Raw genomic sequence first — 18,024 nt, forward strand, 5'->3', positions numbered from 1 at the left:
ATGCATTAACTCTCCGGCGTGTCGCCAGCGGGAGGAGAGGTTAGCCCTCAGAAATCCTACTTAGAAAAAAAAGGCAATCGTAAAACTATTTTTCAAGGCCTTGATGTGTGCAAAATATTATTTATTTATTATTATTATTATTATTATTTTTAAATCAGTAAATCAATCGTTTCTTTCCAAATAAATCACAGTACAGTGAGAAATGGTAACTCCTCTCGTCCCGAAGAGGGACTGGGAGGAAAGGAAATATTAAACGAGCGCTCTCAATCTCTCCATCGAAGTGTGCGTATCGCGTTGTTTGTGACTGTTTGGCTTTGGGAGCTTAAAATATTGGTTGGTTGCTGCAAGACCATTATCTGCAAGAGAAGTAAACTAAGCTATGCTAACAAGGCAGATAGGCAACACGTCGGAGCCACACCGTAAACGTAGACACTGGGGAGGACAGCCAAGAGAGCTGCGGACAGAGCAACATTTAAATTGCGAAGGATGTTAATTTTGCATGTCCTAGCTTGATACCGCTGCCACAACAAGCTGGGACCCATTTAGATTGCTGTATAAAAGCGACGACGTTAAGGTCGTTTTTTATAAAGATCGGAATAGCTTAGAATTTCAATGTTATTGTTAAAAAGCTTCGGTCGATCACAATGTCATATTCTGGCAATTTGGTTTGGGATGTAAATAAACGTTCAATTGGATACAACGATCCTAATAACATCAGGACCAACTATTTAGGTAAGAAAGACACCAACATCTCACGCAAATGAATTCAGGTATGCAGATTTGACACTCGCTATTCAAGATCGATCGTCGACTCATGTCATGGCCGAGGCTTTGTGTAAAGGTCTATGATCATGTTATTGACGGAACAAAGATCACTTCCCGCAATATTACATATTGTTGTTCAATCTGCCACACGATTTGCTTGCTAGTACACAATGCCATTCTAATGAATGAGTAATTGTGATTATAATCTACACTACTATGAGTTTAAAAAGCACGATAATGTATACCTACCGTATTGACCTACAGATCTACCTGCGCCTAGAAGCGAGTTATTACTCATCTTAATGTTATGAGAAAATAAAATAAACGTTCTGTCTGATGTTTACTTCCTATTTGGCTACAGTTATGTTGATTAGCGATTTATACACCAAAAAGCCAAACTGCTGGCAAATATTTTGTTTTCATACGTTTACCACTGATATAAAGGAATTCAACGCTTGCCCCCAAGTAGGGTAGAATAGCGTACCTCAGGGATTTAGCTTGGGCTGTATTAAGACAGATTCTGATGTGTTTGGAGCTGCCATTGTCTGCATTTTGGGGATGGATGACCTATGGGTCAGACGTTTGCAACGATTTAATTCGTTCAGATTGGTACAGCGGTTCCAAGGAGGGGCATGTGCCAAATGCCTACAAAATACACTCGTAGGGTCATTTAATGAACTCTCCTGTCCCCCAGAGAGTCTAGAAAACCTAATCAGGAGGGGCCCTTTGACCAACCCGGGTTCCCTGACCGCAGGGGATGTTAGAGGCAGATGGCATAGAGCTTTGAACTCTGATGGTTGATACATGGTGGTGCCGAGTGATGATGGGGATTGAATACTTCCAGGTTTCAAAGATGGGGTATCTCAATGGAAATTAAAAAATAATGGACTAAAGTAGAACTGAAACGTATCTACAAATTAATTAATGAATAGAAAAAAACACCACGTAGCTCTACTTATTATTAATTGTTCTTTCTACCATATCTTTTGCTAGACTCGTGTCTTTGTCTGACAGTAGATAAGCTTACGGTTTTTAACTAAAATTATATTGGCCTGGGTTGAGATTTTGATGGGCAACTGTAGTAATGATTTAGAGTCTTACATCATGCTTCAAAAGCAGTCAGCCCCCACAAACAAAGGAGATCAGCGCTTTGGTTGGTCTATATTTTTGACGATAATGGATCGTAAATAAGCAGGGAACAACTATGTCATCAATTAAATGGCTGCAGATTTGCTGGTGTCTGGCTCAGGATGAATAATACATCACACCATGATACAGAACTGTTGCATGCATATGTTTTAATGTGACGTTTATCCACTAACCAGTAACACCCATGGGCTGGTGTGCAGCAGATGAGGCAGGTAGGATGGTATAAAGCAGTGTCCTCCTGTTCAACCCTTCCTTGTCTCTCTCTCTGTCTCTCCTTTGTTCCTTCCAGGTAGGAGAGAGTTTGTGCAGCGGCTCAAACTTGAAGCAACGCTGAATGTACATGATGGCTGTGTAAGTGACTTATATGATTCTATGCTTTGTTATTGGTTTGTGTCTGTGTGTGATAGGTGGTTGGGTGGTTGCTTGGGGGGTTATTGGTTATATTGGGCCGTACTATGGCCGTTCTTTCATGTGGTTGTATCGGGTCATCTCCAGTCCTCTGGACGTGTAGCTGTCAGAGGTTTTGACTGTTGTTGCTCTGAGCAACCATCTGGATGCCGGCCAGGCTAATAAGGCCTAAAGGAAAGCTGAAGCTGCCTAGGCTCGTGCTCAGCGCAAGAGCCCTTCTCCTCCACTCCCCTCTGTCAGTCACCTGCTCATGGACTGCACAACCCGACCCAAAGCAGCCAAAACAACATGGAAATCGAACAGCTCGCTTGCCCATGTCTTCGCTGCACTGCGCCCGTAGAGGCCCGCAGAAAAGTTGGGAGTATCTAACTCTATAAAATCAAATGAAATGCTTATCTCAGTTACGTGTCAGTTAACTGTGCCACATTGTATGTTATCAGGGTCAAAAGGTGTCGCTCAGTTTCTGATGCGTTGGATTCTACATTTAGACCCCCCCGCCCCCTAGCATCCCCTCACTGGCCTGACCCAGCCTGTCTGTTACTGTCGGTCTCCCAAAGCTTTAATTACATACCAGACGAGGCAGGAGGAGATGGGGAGGAGCAAATGCTTCTTCACTTTAACGTTGTAATCGTACACACCTTTCAACTGAGCCTACTTCGTCAGGTGATACGCAGTTTCCATTAACCCGAGGCGTCAGAACATTTTGAAGGCCTTTCAAAGGAGTCTGACCAGGAGTTTTAAAGAGGCATTCACTCCATTGAAAAATGATGGCTGTGCATAATAATTACCCATGATTGGTAGCGCTTGGTCCTGTGCACACAGCAATCAGTATTTTACAGCCTTTGCTATTCCACATAGTTACCCTGAATTTTAAGACCAGTGATTTGTAATTCACTGTTTGTTCATAGGTCAACACTATATCCTGGAATGAAACGGGAGAGTACATCCTGTCTGGTTCTGATGATACCTTCCTTGTCATCACCAACCCATACAACAGAAAGGTAAGAATGTACATCCATACCACAAATCAATCATGTAGAGGGATCTCCTTCAATACAAAAGGAATTGAGAAGAAACCAATAATTCCAATTATTGAATTGAAACAGCATTGTCCCAGACACTCCCTCACTCTTTCTCCTCCCTTTCCCTTTTCCCGTCTCAGGTCAAGAAGTCCATACGGTCGGGTCACAGGGCCAACATCTTCAGCGCAAAGTTCATGCCCCACACCAACGACCAGGAGATCATCTCCTGCTCGGGGGACGGTATCATCTACTACACGCACACGGAGAAGAGTCTGGAGCTGAACAGGCAGTGTCAGTTCTCCTGCCATTACGGAACCGCTTACGAGGTGAGCAAGAGCTTCTCCCGCCTGGCTGCACCTAGTTTAGTAAAGTTAGTTTTCCTTTCAAAAGGGTAGTGCGTCGTTAACCTGTGTGGAGTCAAGAACGCTAATAATCACTTATCATTTATGTTTAATTGTAATTAATTGTACATTAATGATGTAATTGTACATCAATAATGTACAATTAATGATGCCATTATTTATGAGTGAAAGGGCTGAGTTGATGATAGCTTTCGACATCGAGTATTAGCTTTATGTTGGGGTCACACTCGCGGGTTTAATACCACTGGTCCAGGGCTTATTGTGTCCAGCTCTCAGTCAAAAGGTTCTGGGTTCGAATACCCGGTGTCAAGTATACCTGTAGACAGCCTTGAGAGAAATGCTTAAACCCTACCTGCTCCTTAATGACATGCATCGAAAATAATTCCCTATAAGCACTTTGCATAAAGCGTCTGCTAAACGACAATAGCAAATCATAATTGTCCAAATCAGGACTTCTCTGGGGCTTTCTGTCTCTCACTCTTATCTTGTAATCCGCTGACTCTTCTGTCCTTTGCTGTGTTTGTGCAGATTATGACGGTACCGAACGACCCATACACGTTCCTGTCGTGCGGAGAGGATGGGACTGTGCGGTGGTTTGACCTGCGAACCAAGACCAGCTGCACTAAAGAAGACTGCAAAGATGTACGTGGTGGTGGGGGAGCTCCTCACATTTGGGGCTTTACAGTCCCAACACGGGGTCCTGAGCTAGTCAGAACCAGAACATAAAGGCATACCTTTAGTATATCCTGAATGGTTTAGAATACTCATTGATAACAACATAATTTATTACACTATAACAGTTGGCTTACTTAAGGTTTTCCCTGCCACAGTCTGTTCGATGAAATAGAGATTCTTGGCTGTCTGAAATGTATGTTTGTTTTTCCACTTCCACTTTTTGTCGTCTGGCAGTAAATGCATTGATTTAGTCGACATGTTTAGTCGTTCTCCTTTATCGGGCTCCAGTCTGCATTGTGGGATTTCCCTGCTGCGTGCTTGTTTGATTCAGCCAGCAGCTGGAATAATAATTTATAGAGTCGTCTGGGATATAAATAGGGCTTTCTCCCATGACATAGCCGGGCAGCCATCTCTCCACCGTCACTCAACATGTCTCTTGTGTCCTGACAATAATTTCCCCGCCACCCACGGCCAGAGTGTATCTCTCACTGGGGCAAGTGGAGGGCAATGACTGCCAGCATCTCTTCAAGAGACCACCTGTCAGGACACACCGACCCCCATTACTCTTCACGGGGATCCCGGAGAGCTCTGCACTTAAGATACTGTTTGTCAAGTTTGTCGCAGTGCAAAAGAGATGTGGAGTCAATGAAGTACATTAGATGCCACTAGATGTCAACATTCGTTGTTGTGGCAATTTTCGAATCAGTTTTTAGAAAGTCACTGTTGGTTTTGTCAGTTCCTCGGTGGAGGAACTGACATTGAAATCTCTTCCATGGCTCATTGGAACCACATCCTGCTTCCGCTTTTTTCTATGTTTAACATGTGAAGGCTAAAGACCAGAAGACGTTGTTAACGAAGGCAAGTTAGTAGCAGTCGAGCAGCAGAGCATAGCCGCAGAGTGGTCGAGTAGCAGAGTGGTCGAGCAGCAGAGTGGTGTAGCAGCAGAGTACTGTAGCGGCAGAGTATAGCGTTGTCGCTGTGTAGCCTCAGAGTGTTGTAGCAGCAGGGGGTACGGTGGTGTCGCGGCAGAGCAGTGGGGTGGCAGAGGGGGGTACAATGCGCGCACGTGCGTTTGGATGCAGTGACGTTGAGATTGCAATGTCCCCCGTCGATAAAAACATGATCCATATCAAAGCACACAGGTCTACTCTGACATTGAAACCAACCATGTTTCCAGCCCGGCCTATGACACCAGGGTTCCACCCTCCACTGCACGCCCTCCAATAGGTGTCCTCTTACAGTCCTGACAGCTGTTTTTAGAGCATGCACATGGTAGAACCATTTGGGTGGGGTCAGTGGGGTGGGGGGGGTACCCACCTAGCTCATCTCTCGCTAATCTCGTGTTGTCTTGTGTTGTTGTTGTTGTTGTTGTTGTTTTCTCAGGACATACTGATAAACTGCCGGCGGGCCGCCACCTCCATATCCATCTCCCCCCTGGTGCCCTACTACCTGGCCGTGGGCTGCTCCGACAGCTCGGTCCGCATCTACGACCGGCGCATGCTGGGGACCAGAGCTACGGGTAACACGCTTACGTTCAGCACGGCAGAGGATCTGCCCGACGGTTAAGCATGGGTTCGGCAGCCGTCGTATCGCCAACGTTCACATGTGCCTGTAGGTGAACAATGGCCAATGCCGTAGAGCCCAAGTCGTTTTAAATATACATCATTTTCATCGCCGATGGGCAATAGATCTAACTGAGCTGCTGGCGAACTCTGGGGCAATCGCTTTAAATCGTGCACTGTCCCCTTTATTTCAAATAGCACAATGAAATGATAAAATAGAACTCCTACTGAATATTGTGCCAACACTGTGTACATTTATGGAGCATTTGTGGTCACAACGAGCCATTCCCTGTTCGGACACGGGAGTACTAGCGGTTTATACCCGAGACGTCCCTGCAACCCAACGACTGCTCTTAAAAGTTTAAACGCAAGAAGTCCTCGGTGTAACCGTGACAACCACACGCCTGCTGCAACTCGACCCCCGGGGCGCCACTATCCTGCTCGTAAACACCTCCTCTGTTCTGTCCCCCCCCCCCCCCCCCCCCCCTCCAGGTAACTACATGGGCCGCGGTACGACGGGGATGTGTGTGCGCTTCGTGCCCGCCCACCTGTCCAACAAGTCGTGCCGCGTGACCTCGCTGTGCTACAGCGGGGACAGCAAGGAGGTGCTGGTCAGCTACTCCTCGGACTACATCTACCTGTTCGACCCGGCCGACGACCAGGCCCGCCAGCTGAAGGGTCCGTCCGACGAGAGGCGGGAGGAGGTGAGGCGGCGGCGGCGGCGGCGGCGGCGGAGGTGGCGAGGTCACCACCTACAGGGTTTCATTGGCTCAGATCTCGGCCTCGTCAGGCGCCGTCGTTCCAGTCTAGACAGGCTTTGGATCTGATCCAACAGCGCCCTGGTGTGGACCGTCTGTTGCCGTCACGGCAGACATTCCTCCCTTTTTCTTTTTTTTATGGGTAGAGGAGAGAAATACAAACGGAGTCCGACACATAATCTCAGTGCAGCCTGTCCATGCTAGTTAAGGGGGAGGGAAAACCCGAGGCTTTCCCTTAGCCCGGGCTTACCCCACCAGCTCCAGTGGGCAGCGGGTTCTCCTGAGAGCCGGTTGACCATGCTAATCCTTTGTGTCAGCAAGATCAAAAATATTATTGACCCGTTCAACCTCGGTGCATCCAAAGCAGCTCCTGCCAGGGAACCTGACACCTTCTTTTCCATGAGGCGAGTCCAAGTATTTAGCCCCCTGTGTGGACCCACCTTTCCCTTTGAGCCAGCACCAGGCGTCATCGGGCCACTCCCAAGTGTGAGGACACATGCAGGCCAAGGGTGACCAATCAAAAAGGAGACGTGGATGGTAAACGGAGAGAGCTTTGTTTCGGCGGGCTGAGTGCTCAGAGTGCTCTGCAGGCTTCTCTGCTGGATCTGTGTTGGCAGATGCACAGCGGTGAGTGGAGAGGGTACGGAAGTGGGACAGAGGAGTAGAAAAGACAGAGAGAAAGGGAGAGGGGTAGGATGGGGACTGATAACAAGACGAGGAAAGAGGTTGAACCTGCGAGGAATTAGGTCCACACGGAGCCGATTCTTTTTTTTGGTGAAACCGCATAAGTCTTGTGCGTTTCGGCCGACCGTCCAGACGGAGTCGGCGGATCCGGTGCCCGAAACCGCACATTTCTGAAACCATGTCCCAGGGTGGTTTCAAATATATCCGGAGCTATGCGGTTTCGTGTTGGACGTCTGAAACAAACGATGACGTCATCAGCCCCCCACCAGCTGTGGGACGTCAGAGTTGCATTCAATTTTATATTTATTTATTTATTTATTTATTTGTATTCTTTTTGTTAAATACAGCCCCTTGATACATTTAATTACTAACTACATTCAAAGTATTTCTGCTCAATTTTAAAGGTTGAATCTCCTCGTGACGGAATGTTTGTTTACAGCGCGCAGGCTGTATGCTCGCAGGCTTGATGCGCTCGACTTTTTTTTTCTGTGGAGAACCAGCGCCTTGAATATTTACTACAGCGTTTCTACAGCTCGATGCGGTTTCGCAATGACTCCGTCTTTACGGAGATATTCCTGAACCACATAAAACAAAACTGGATCGCTTTTGCCCATTACGGCTCCGTGTGGACAGGGCCTCATCAATCACTGAACTTCCTCTTTAGCCAAGCTTAAATGTGTTTGCAATTGCCGCGTTAGGAAACGTAGAGATGTAAACGGAAAAGGAAATTGCCTCATTGCACGCTTCTCGTTTTGTTCACGACTTGATGGTTTGACTTAATATTGACAATCTGATCAGCCAGTTTGAAGGTCTGGGTTTGGCCAGTAGGTGTGAGATGAGTGTGAGGGGAAACTGCAGGGGTTTGGTGCGGTGATATCTGGCGGGTACGAGGAAGCGGAAACGTACGAGTGGATCAGCTGCGTCTCCATGTGAGCGCTGTTGTACATTCCTTTCCAAATACAGCAGCCCGCTATGTTCTGCCACCAGACAAAAAATAGCCCAGGTCCCGAGGTATAGGGCCTGCCAAGGAGAGCCTAGTTACCCCTCAGCCCCCCCCCCCCCACCCTCCCCAGACCTTATCTCTCTATCTCTCTTTACTTCGCTCTCACTCTCTCACTCTCTTGACCTCACTCTTGCTCTCTCTCTTGTCCTTCTTTTCTCCTACTCTCTCTCTCTCTCCCTCTCTCGTCGTCTATCTCTCTCTCTCTCTTTCGCCCTTCCTCTCTCTCGCTCTTTCTTTCTCTCTCTCGCTCTCAATCACTCTCTCTTGTTGCACTCCTGGACCTGGCTTTGCCCATCACCATCCTCTACATTTTCCATTCTTTCTTTCTTTCTTTCTTTCTTTCTTTCTTTCTTTCTTTCTTTCTTTCTTTCTTTCTTTCTTTCTTTCTCTCTTTCTTTCTTTCTTTCTCTCTTTCTTCCTTTTCTCCCCCCCCCCCCCCTCACCACCTTGCTGCCCCTGATTCGCGAGCCCCTGATGCTTAGCGTGCCGAGTTGGGATGTTTATTCGCCGCGTTTCCTGGCCAGGCACCTCCAGCACAAACACATCTCCCCGGCCCTGTCCCACTGCGTTTGAAACGGCCGCGAGTTGAAGGCAAAGACAGAGTTGACGCGGGTGCGTGTGTGCATGATGAGTCCGACAAGGGATGCTGTGCGTGTGCATCTGGGATATTTTGGAGCAGACTTTGGAGTCACAGATTGATAACCTGTGCGTGTGCGTGCGCGTTTATGTCCACAGCTCAGACAGCCTCCAGTCAAGCGTCTCCGTCTCCGAGGGGACTGGTCTGACACCGGGCCCCGCGCTCGCCCCGAGAGCGAGAGAGAGCGGGATGGTGAGCCAGGAGCAATCATCAATCTTTCCCCGAGCAGCACACATTTATAGGCACACAGACACGCGTTCACGCGTGTCTGTGTGCATGATTGCCTCAGGCTGTGTGTCATTACACTCACGTAAACATTTTCTTCACGCACAAAAGACTGTACCAACACAAGCCTAAAAAAAGCCTCTTCCCCGTACGTTGTATCTGCACGCTACCAGGCGAGCAGAGCCCCAACGTGTCGCTGATGCAGCGGATGTCCGACATGCTGTCCCGCTGGTTCGAGGAGGCCAGCGAGGCTCAGGGAAACAGGGGCGGCCGGCCCCAGACCAGACCCAGAGGTAACCCCCAACCTCCCCTGGAAAATGTCAAGATCTTTGTGTAAAAATCTTGGAAAAACTCAGTTCAAAAACTGTCTCACCCCGTTTACAAGTAGAAGTAGTTTACGAGAAATTGTGGTTTGGACAACGGTTGTCTACATCTTTATACGGATGGTTTTCCGCCTGTTCGTCATAAAGCTATGCATGGTATATATGGCTATAATGAGAATATAATGACGTTCATTTACGGGCTGGATATGGATATGGTCTGGTGGCGAGGTTGTTACCGTGTTCGATCTGTTTGTCTTTATCCGTCGTTTTTCCGCCCAGTTCAGATAAAAAAAAAACATTTGATTGCTCTGTTGATTGCCACGCCTTCGTCATGTGCCAACTTTGTTTACAATCTGGGAGCCTGCCTCGTCCTCCGTTTGTCATGACCTGAAGCTCTGTCCGCCGAGCCCTGGTTGGTCCTATCAACTTAACATTCTGGAAGGAGCTTACGACTGAGATCCCGGCCAGACTGATCTGCAGAGAGAAACGGAATGTGAACTCAAGGGATCGTGACGGTCACCCAAAGCTAGATATAACTTTGGGGGACCTTTGCATAGAAATACCCAAAGAGAAAAAAATGAATATATTTTTTTTGTTATTTATCACCAGGGACAGCCATTCGTCCAGAGATAGGCTCCAGTAGCCAGATGGACTCCAGCGCCCCACCGGCCGCCACGGAGACCCCCGCTCAGGCCCCAAGCACTTCAGAGACCCCCACTCAGGCCCCAAGCACTTCAGAGACCCCGACTCAGGGTCCCAGCACTTCAGAGACCACAACTGAGGGTCCTGCCACTTCAGAGACCCCCACCGTATCTCCCAGCACTTCAGAGACCCCCACTCAGGGTCCCAGCACTTCAGAGAGGCCCACGGCGGTGGCGGCCAGCCCCGCACTGCCTGCTGCCCCCCCTCCCCCCCCGTCCACCTCCACCTCCACCTCGGGGACGTCGCCGGAGGTCACCGCGCAGCCCGCCTCCAGCGCGTCGACGTCGCTGGAGCCCTCCTCTTCGTCCCTCGCCTCCTCCCCGGACGCGGAGCCGAGCGGTCACGCCGAGCCCGCCGGTGACCCCGCCTCCGCCCCCACCCCCACACACACATCTGGCCCGGCTGCACCCTCAGGTAAGGCTCTCACACACACACACACACACACACACACACACACACACACACACACACACACACACACACACACACACACACACAGTCACACACACACAGTCACACACACACAGTCACACACACACACACACACACACACACACACACACACACACACACACAGTCACACACACACAGTCACACACACACAGTCACACACACACAGTCACACACACACACACACACACACACACACACACACACACACACACACACACACACACACACACACACACACAGTCACACACACACAGTCACACACACACTCCCCCTTTTCAGTGTTTTACCTCCTCTGTTTGCCTCCTCGCCTCCCCGTTCTGTCGTGCCCCCGGTAGAGTTCGGTCCTCACCGGCTCCCCATCAGCCTAGTGTGCCGGCGGCTGCAGCGGCTGCTCCAGCTGGCCGAGCCCCCGGGTCAGGGCGGCGAGCGGGTGGGCCTCGGCCACCCCCCCGCTGACCCGCCCCCCCGAGAGAGACAGGCCCCCAGAGCCCCTCCCACAGCCGCTGCCGAGGGCCACGAGTCCCTCCGCCCAGGTTTACCCTCCCCCTGCACCTGCTGTCTGCACGGCCTCTACCATCATGAAACACCCCTACCCCAGCCAAATGATCTCCCCCCCCCCCACCCCCACCCCCTGAGCAGAGTGGGCCCTCTCTCTGCCCAACATGTGACGTCAGGCCCCAGGAAGAGCTGATCACTGTCCTCGACTGTGCAGCAGTCCTGTGATGAAAACTCCTCCCCTCATCCTGCACCTTAATCAGCTCCTCCAATCAGATCCCATCTCCGCACCCCATAAAGTCTCCCGTCATTCCACCTGCTGCTTGAGTGTCTGCCCCTCCTCCCCCTCTCCCCCTCTCCCCCTCCCGTCCATCCCTCCCCAGTGTGGAGTGCCTCTGTGCGCTGGGCCTCACCACTTGTGTGGTTTACTGATCCACGCTTGATCACACGGTGATCCAGATGCCCAGCAGGCTGACCTTGTGAGACGCTGAGTTAGCATTAGCAGCTGAAGATGTGTGGCTGCGTCGGGACACGTGTGTACGTAACATGCTGGAACACAACGGAATGCCTGCAACCTAATCAAATACCTGCTTCAGCCATTCATTACCGGTCCACCCTGACCTGTAATGGATGTAATGGACAACATGATCACTGATCATGTTCAATTTGTATGCCTACTAAAGTGCATTCTACGATCTATTTCAAAATCATGTCTCTCCCCTGTATTATTTCCTGGCATCACATTCCAACTGCTAATCGTTTTTATGATTTAAAAAAAAAAACAATTAGCCTCGTGCCATCATACCCAGTAACGACTGACGCTGATACTGGGCACTGGGGAACCCTGATCTTTGCGTTCCACACGATTCAACCCAGCTGTGTGAGCTTGTAAGCCAAGTTCACCACAATAACGCCTGGGATTTAGTGGTTCACTTTAAAGTGTGACACCTCTTTTGCCCCGGGATCCATCCTAGTGGCAGTGGTGTTTGACCGGCATTCGCTTATGTTGGGCCGAACTCTTCCTATGTCCAGCGTGGCGTGCTATTCCTGCCTGGCCCGTGATTTGTTTAACATGAAGGGGTGGTGTGATGGTTAACCTGCCAGCCTGCGTGTGTGATGCGTACGGTAAGGAGTATGGTGATGAGGAACTCTTGTGCCCCGTGTTGACTCACAACCGTTTGTCTTCCAGATTCCCCCTCGTCTGTGGTAAACAAACAGCTTGGCTCCATGACTCTGAATGAGCCGCAGGGTGCGTCTCAGACACGCACGCACAAACATCCACGCACGCACACGCACGCACACAAGCAACAAACAAACTCACACAAACCAAGAAGGTTGTATGAGATTTTTTATTTAAAAGAAGCCTTTTTTTGGAGCCATTACGATTTTCCAAAGACAATCACGTAGCGCACTAGAGGCAGCTAACCTGTTAGACTTATCACAATAAGGGCCAATCCCATTCCTACCCCTTACCCCTTCCCCTTACCCCTCCCCCTTGTTTTGAAGGGGTAAGGGGGAGGGGGAGGGGGAGGGGGAAGGGGTAAGGGGAAGAAATGGGATTAGGCCTAAAACTCTTTTGTGCTGAAATATCAATAAGTAATCATAAACGCGGTACACACAGGACCCTGGAGGATCAGACACATAATGGGGTTCAGAAGAAACACCATTTCTTTTGGGTTGACCCCCATCAACATCTGTGTCTCATTCGAATGAAACACCTCCCTTTACCCGTCTTCAATCGAGACCAACCTTGAAAATGAAACCGTGTCCTTGTCTGTCCGTCTTGTCTGTGGCTCCGTCCCAGGGCGACCAGAGGCCGGGCGGTCGGCTCCCAGGGAGGCCGAGAGCGTACCAGCCAGCGTGTCGGCGGCACCAGGGACCTCCACCTCTTCCTCCTCCGCCCCCGGTTCCACCACGGGCCGGGCTGGCGCTACAGAGCCCGTCCTCAGCCTGCACTACAGCTCTGAGGGAACCACCACCAGCACCATCAAACTGGACTTCACCGACGAGTGGTACGGCCCCCCCCCACCCACCGTCTTTACATTTATGCAGAAATGCGTGCATGTTATTTGATTGTATGTAAATTGTTCCGCTATTTCATGTTTATTATTGTCCATAATGTATTTTGAAAACTTTATATGCAGTATTCATTCAAATTATTGTTAAATTGTCTTGTAATATTTCATAACTTAATACATATCGCTAAATATAATCGAATCCCGTCGTCCCTCTCTTTTTGCAATTCGTGCTCTTTGTCGTCGCGATGCCCGTGCGTAGCTCCTAGTTTGAAGTTGTCTGCTTCCTGGGCCTCCTAGGAGCAGCAGAGCCGCCAGCTCCAGGGGCAGCGGCGGGCCCAAAGTCTCTGCACCGGCTGCCGTCGACAGCCGAGCCAGCCTGTCTGCGGAGGGCCGAGGGGCCCGGTCTGCGGAGGGCCGAGGGGCCCGGTCTGTGGAGGGCCCTGCAGCAGAGCCAGGTTAGGAGCATTCCCCGCGAACGACATCCTGTTTTCCCTTCATGGACCGTAGTAAGATATCGTCTGTCGTCATCCCATGTTGTACCAATAGGTGGTGCTCAAGACTATGCTGTGAACCCTAACATTACATTTACATTACAGGCAGTGTAGTGGGCTGCGGTGCCTATGCATGTATCTACAGTGATGCCCATGGTTTTTCTTTCACAAGCCCTCCTTATTAAAGACACCAAGGTGTGGAATCCCCGGCAGGTCACCATCTCCTCAGTCATTCAACGTTAGAGCGACCCAAAGAGCAACAGCGTGTGATCCCACCCTCTGCCCCCCCCCCCCCCCCCCCCCCCCCCCGCAGCTCCTGCGTCGGCCCGGCCCGCCCCCGAGTCGTCACGGGCCGACCCCCCGTCCGAGGCCTCTCCCCAGGGGGCGGGGGGCGCTCCGCCGGCCCTCGAGCGGAACCCGCCGGACGGCATGGAGGACACGTCCGGGGGCTGCCGGAGAGAGGAGCCCCCGGGAGAGGGGGTCCCCGAGGGGACGCCGCAGGGCGCGGGGGGGCAGGGGGGTCCGCCCGCCCGGGGGAACCCCGACTCGGACGACAGCGACGACGACCCCATCCTCATCCCCTCCACGAGGTTCAGAGGGGGGCAGGGCCAGCGGTGCGTCTGGTTCACACTCGGCCTCGCCGCAGCCACTGGACTATGTATACAGTGTCCACAGCCACTCAGTGTGTTATGATGCTCCTTGTTATGGGTTCAACATGGCGGGGTGTTGTTCATTGCCGTTGTCGTCCTCCCTGATTATTGATTATTTCACCGTGCGTTTAGATTTAATACGAGAGGATCTGCGGTAGGCGATAGGATGATCAGGTAAAGACTGTGCACGGGCAATTAAAGCGGTCTAACCTGCAAGATGTGTGTGCTCCGCGCGGGATAACGCTCATAGTGTTAAGAGGATGGTTTGGTTGTGGACTTTTGTGCTTGCAAGGCAAGTGACTAATCAACAACACGGCTAGCCTTTTTAGTGTGTGCTGTGCATGTGTCCCACCATCACCTGCCACGCGTGTGGGCTGTTACCTGCTAGATCGAGGCTGGAACCAAGCACTAGGGACGGGACGAAATATCGGGTTCAAATACACGCAAGCACCAAAGCTTGACGATGAAGATGTGGTCAGCAAAGCGAAGCATAACCACAAATCATGGATACTTTTAAGTAAACCCTGTTGGGTGAGCTCCGTGTATCGTCCCAGCCCTATTTAGGACTGATGAGAACACTGCATGGTATCGTTAAGGAAATGATAATAGAGAATTAAATGTATGTTTTTTCCGAGTGTGTGTGTGTGTGTGTGTGTGTGTGTGTGTGTGTGTGTGTGTGTGTGTGTGTGTGTGTGTGTGTGTGTGTGTGTGTGTGTGTGTGTGTGTGTGTGTGTGTGTGTGTGTGTGTGTGTGTGTGAGTGTGTGAGAGAGAGATGTTGTGTGATTTGTAACAAGTGGAATCACAAGCAACAGGTATGTTTTGAATTGCTAAATAATTATCATTATCATTGGATGTCGATGTGCCAGGCAGCGTCCTCGTGCTCTACTCCCGAGCATCTGTAGGTTGACAGAGTCTGCTCCTGGGTCTCTTCATCCCAGCCCCAGAAGAACGATACATCAGTGTGGCATTAAGCTTGGGAGTGCTGTAGTATATTCTAAAATGTATATACCGTAGGGTTTTAGGCTTTCTGTCTTTTCCTCACTGTTGGTGGAAGGGCCAAGAGAAGCAGCTACCCAACTCTCAACTTCCAACACCTTCTTTTAGCGACACCTATAAGATGTCTTCTCTGTCCTATCTGGGACCTAACGTGACACCGTGCTGTGTTTTTTAGAAGGAACAATTTGCATGTTTAGTGGTAGTTCAGGTAGTCGAGTCAGACAATACCAGCATGCATTTCTCTGGGATCAAAACAATTCTGTCTGACCGGAAACCAGTTTTTTGTTTTGACTGTTAACAAATGTTTAAATTTTAATGTAACATTTGTGATGGGCAAACACCAAACCACATAGTCATCAGGGCCCATTGGTCTGCCCGGAAGATACCTTACAGAAGACGTATCAATTGTGATGTGTTTGAATCACTTTGCTTTCAATCAGCTGTTCTCACATAGCGTGACAGCATAGTGATCCAACATAATACATATGGATAGGAAAAGGTGTGTGTGTGTGTGTGTGTGTGTTGTTTCACGTGTCAGCATGCCTTCTCGCCGTTGCGGTTCACAGGCGCTCCGCAGCGGCCCGCATCCAGGAGCTGTTCCGCCGGAGGAAGGAACGGAGGGAGATGGAGGAGAGCGAGACCCAGAACATCCGGAGGCCTTCGGTCAAAATGGTCTACAAGGGCCACCGTAACTCTCGGACAATGGTACCCGACCGCTGTCGCTATGCGCCTCCGAGTTAACCTGCGATTTATCAACGGCGGATACCAAGTACCGCTGTGTTGAACCGAACCGTCGCTCATGCAACGCCGTTGTGGTTGTTTGTCCTGTTTCTCGTCTTCCAGATCAAAGAGTCGTGTTTCTGGGGCGACAACTTTGTGATGAGCGGCTCGGACTGCGGCCACATCTTCGTGTGGGACCGCCACTCGGGAGAGCACCTCATGCTGCTGGAGGCCGACAACCACGTAGTCAACTGTCTGCAGCCCCACCCCTACGACCCCAGTAAGTTCCCCCGACGCCCTCCCCCGGCCCGGGGGTCTTTCAGCGTGGCTGCGACGCTGCAGGGATACTGGAAATGATGGTTTTATTTTTTTTTGTTTTCAGTCATGGCCTCTTCTGGGATCGACTATGATATCAAAATCTGGTCGCCGCTGGAGCAGTCGCCTTCCTTCAACAGAGTCCTCGCTGATGAGGTATGATGAATGATGATTAAATAGGGGGCTTTTACCATTGTCTGCTGCCGTCCTTATGCAGGATGCCTTACCTGCTCACTGTAAGTCGCTTAAGGTGGATAAGGTGACTAATACAATGACGAAATAGTAAATATAACTTCAGCTATGAAAACTGTTCTCTGTGAAAATTGGCTTACAGCTATTTACTGTTATCGTCTATTCTCATTGTACATCTAATAGAAATGTTGTTCCCTACCGTGTCTATCCGTCTCCAGGTGATCACTAGGAATGAGCTAATGCTAGAGGAGACCAGGAACACCATCACAGTCCCCGCGTCCTTCATGCTCCGGATGCTGGCCTCACTCAATCACATTAGATCAGGTACACACACACACACACACACACACACACACACACACACACACACACACACACACACACACACACACACACACACACACACAGAGCACATAAACACACTTCCATACAATACAAACACCGATGTACAAAAACTTTCATTGACATTTGTACATCGTGACATGGGAGTGGTTTCGCTACTTCATAGAATGGGATATAATTAGGGTTTTGATTAGGGTTTCTCAGCATTTTCTCCATTATTTTTTGTCTTTGCCTCTATTTACGTTTTCTGTTTTCCCGTCCATTTTGTAGATCGGCTGGAGGGAGATCGCTCAGAAGGTTCTGGGCAGGAGAACGAGGACTAGCGTTAGCTACTTGACGTTTTAATTTAATTAAAAAAATAAAACACAAAAAACATATTTTTTTGTTTTTTGCTCGTAAGCACTTGTAAACCCAAGATTTGTACATGTCTACTGTAGAATACTTCCTGATGAGAATTTCTATGCCCCTCTCATCGCTTTTTTAAGAAGAATTTCTTACTAATGTTTCTGAATGAGGGTAAAAAAAAAAGTTTAAAGATCTGGGAAATAATAGGAGTGGATGCAAGGGGAGGGAATGTCCTCTAAAAGAGTGAAAGATAAGTTTGTGAGGATGGAAAGTGCAATATTATTTAGTCAGGAGAATGGGAGCTTAATCAGTGTTATGTGTGGTGTTTTCTTTTTTGTAGCAAAAGGCAAAGAACTTCAACCTTTATGTACTGCACTGGCGGTTCCGCATGTCAACACGAATCGCGCTTCAATTTAAACTATACCCTTTTTGAGTTTGTGTTCTTTTTTTTTGTTATTGAAACAAAGCTGTATTTTCTCGTCCCCAAAAGGGTTAAGTCAACGAAACAATCCGTTGCCAATTTCTTTTGTGTTGCAAAAAGTTTCTGGAGTAGATGTTTTTTTCAGATATGTTTCTGTTAAGGCCTGGCACACTGCCTGGGCACCTCGTCTCACCAGTGAATGAACAAATAAATTCATTCCGAAACAAATCACACTTTTCGTTCTTCATTGAGGTGCATGTGCCACCTTCTACGTGGGAGTGAAAAGGACTTAAGTGACGAATCAATTCAA

General features: G+C 49.5%; 1 protein-coding gene across 5 annotated transcripts; it reads left to right on the forward strand.

Moving 5' to 3' along the window:
* The first annotated feature begins 261 nt into the window (after window positions 1-261).
* On the forward strand, window positions 262-17,942 carry dcaf6 (ddb1 and cul4 associated factor 6). Of its 5 annotated transcripts, XM_060040241.1 has the most exons (21): window positions 262-732; window positions 2,204-2,265; window positions 3,231-3,323; window positions 3,485-3,670; window positions 4,235-4,348; window positions 5,765-5,900; window positions 6,436-6,647; window positions 9,124-9,217; window positions 9,424-9,543; window positions 10,183-10,689; window positions 11,064-11,261; window positions 12,413-12,472; window positions 13,028-13,235; window positions 13,539-13,696; window positions 14,046-14,346; window positions 14,515-14,556; window positions 15,946-16,084; window positions 16,223-16,379; window positions 16,482-16,570; window positions 16,825-16,930; window positions 17,219-17,942. In XM_060040241.1, exons 1-21 carry the CDS (start codon window positions 645-647, stop codon window positions 17,269-17,271), a joined length of 3,123 nt encoding a protein of 1,040 aa, XP_059896224.1. In that variant the 5' UTR covers window positions 262-644; the 3' UTR covers window positions 17,272-17,942. The 5 variants fall into 5 exon arrangements, with proteins under 5 accessions (XP_059896224.1, XP_059896225.1, XP_059896226.1 ...); XM_060040242.1 differs by lacking the exon at window positions 14,515-14,556; XM_060040243.1 differs by lacking the exon at window positions 11,064-11,261 and having other exon boundaries at window positions 263-732.
* Window positions 17,943-18,024: the final 82 nt, after the last annotated feature.

The sequence above is a fragment of the Gadus macrocephalus genome, chromosome 20 (assembly GCF_031168955.1).
Source record: "Gadus macrocephalus chromosome 20, ASM3116895v1".
In the NCBI taxonomy this organism is placed as follows: Eukaryota; Metazoa; Chordata; class Actinopteri; order Gadiformes; family Gadidae; genus Gadus; species Gadus macrocephalus.

Coding starts and splice junctions, on each gene's coding strand:
- dcaf6 (XM_060040241.1), top strand. CDS start 645: ATGTCATATTCTGGCAATTTGGTTTGGGATGTAAATAAACGTTCAATT. Junction 6,648..9,123: donor CCGACGAGAGGCGGGAGGAG/GTGAGGCGGCGG, acceptor TTATGTCCACAG/CTCAGACAGCCTCCAGTCAA. Junction 9,544..10,182: donor GCCCCAGACCAGACCCAGAG/GTAACCCCCAAC, acceptor ATTTATCACCAG/GGACAGCCATTCGTCCAGAG.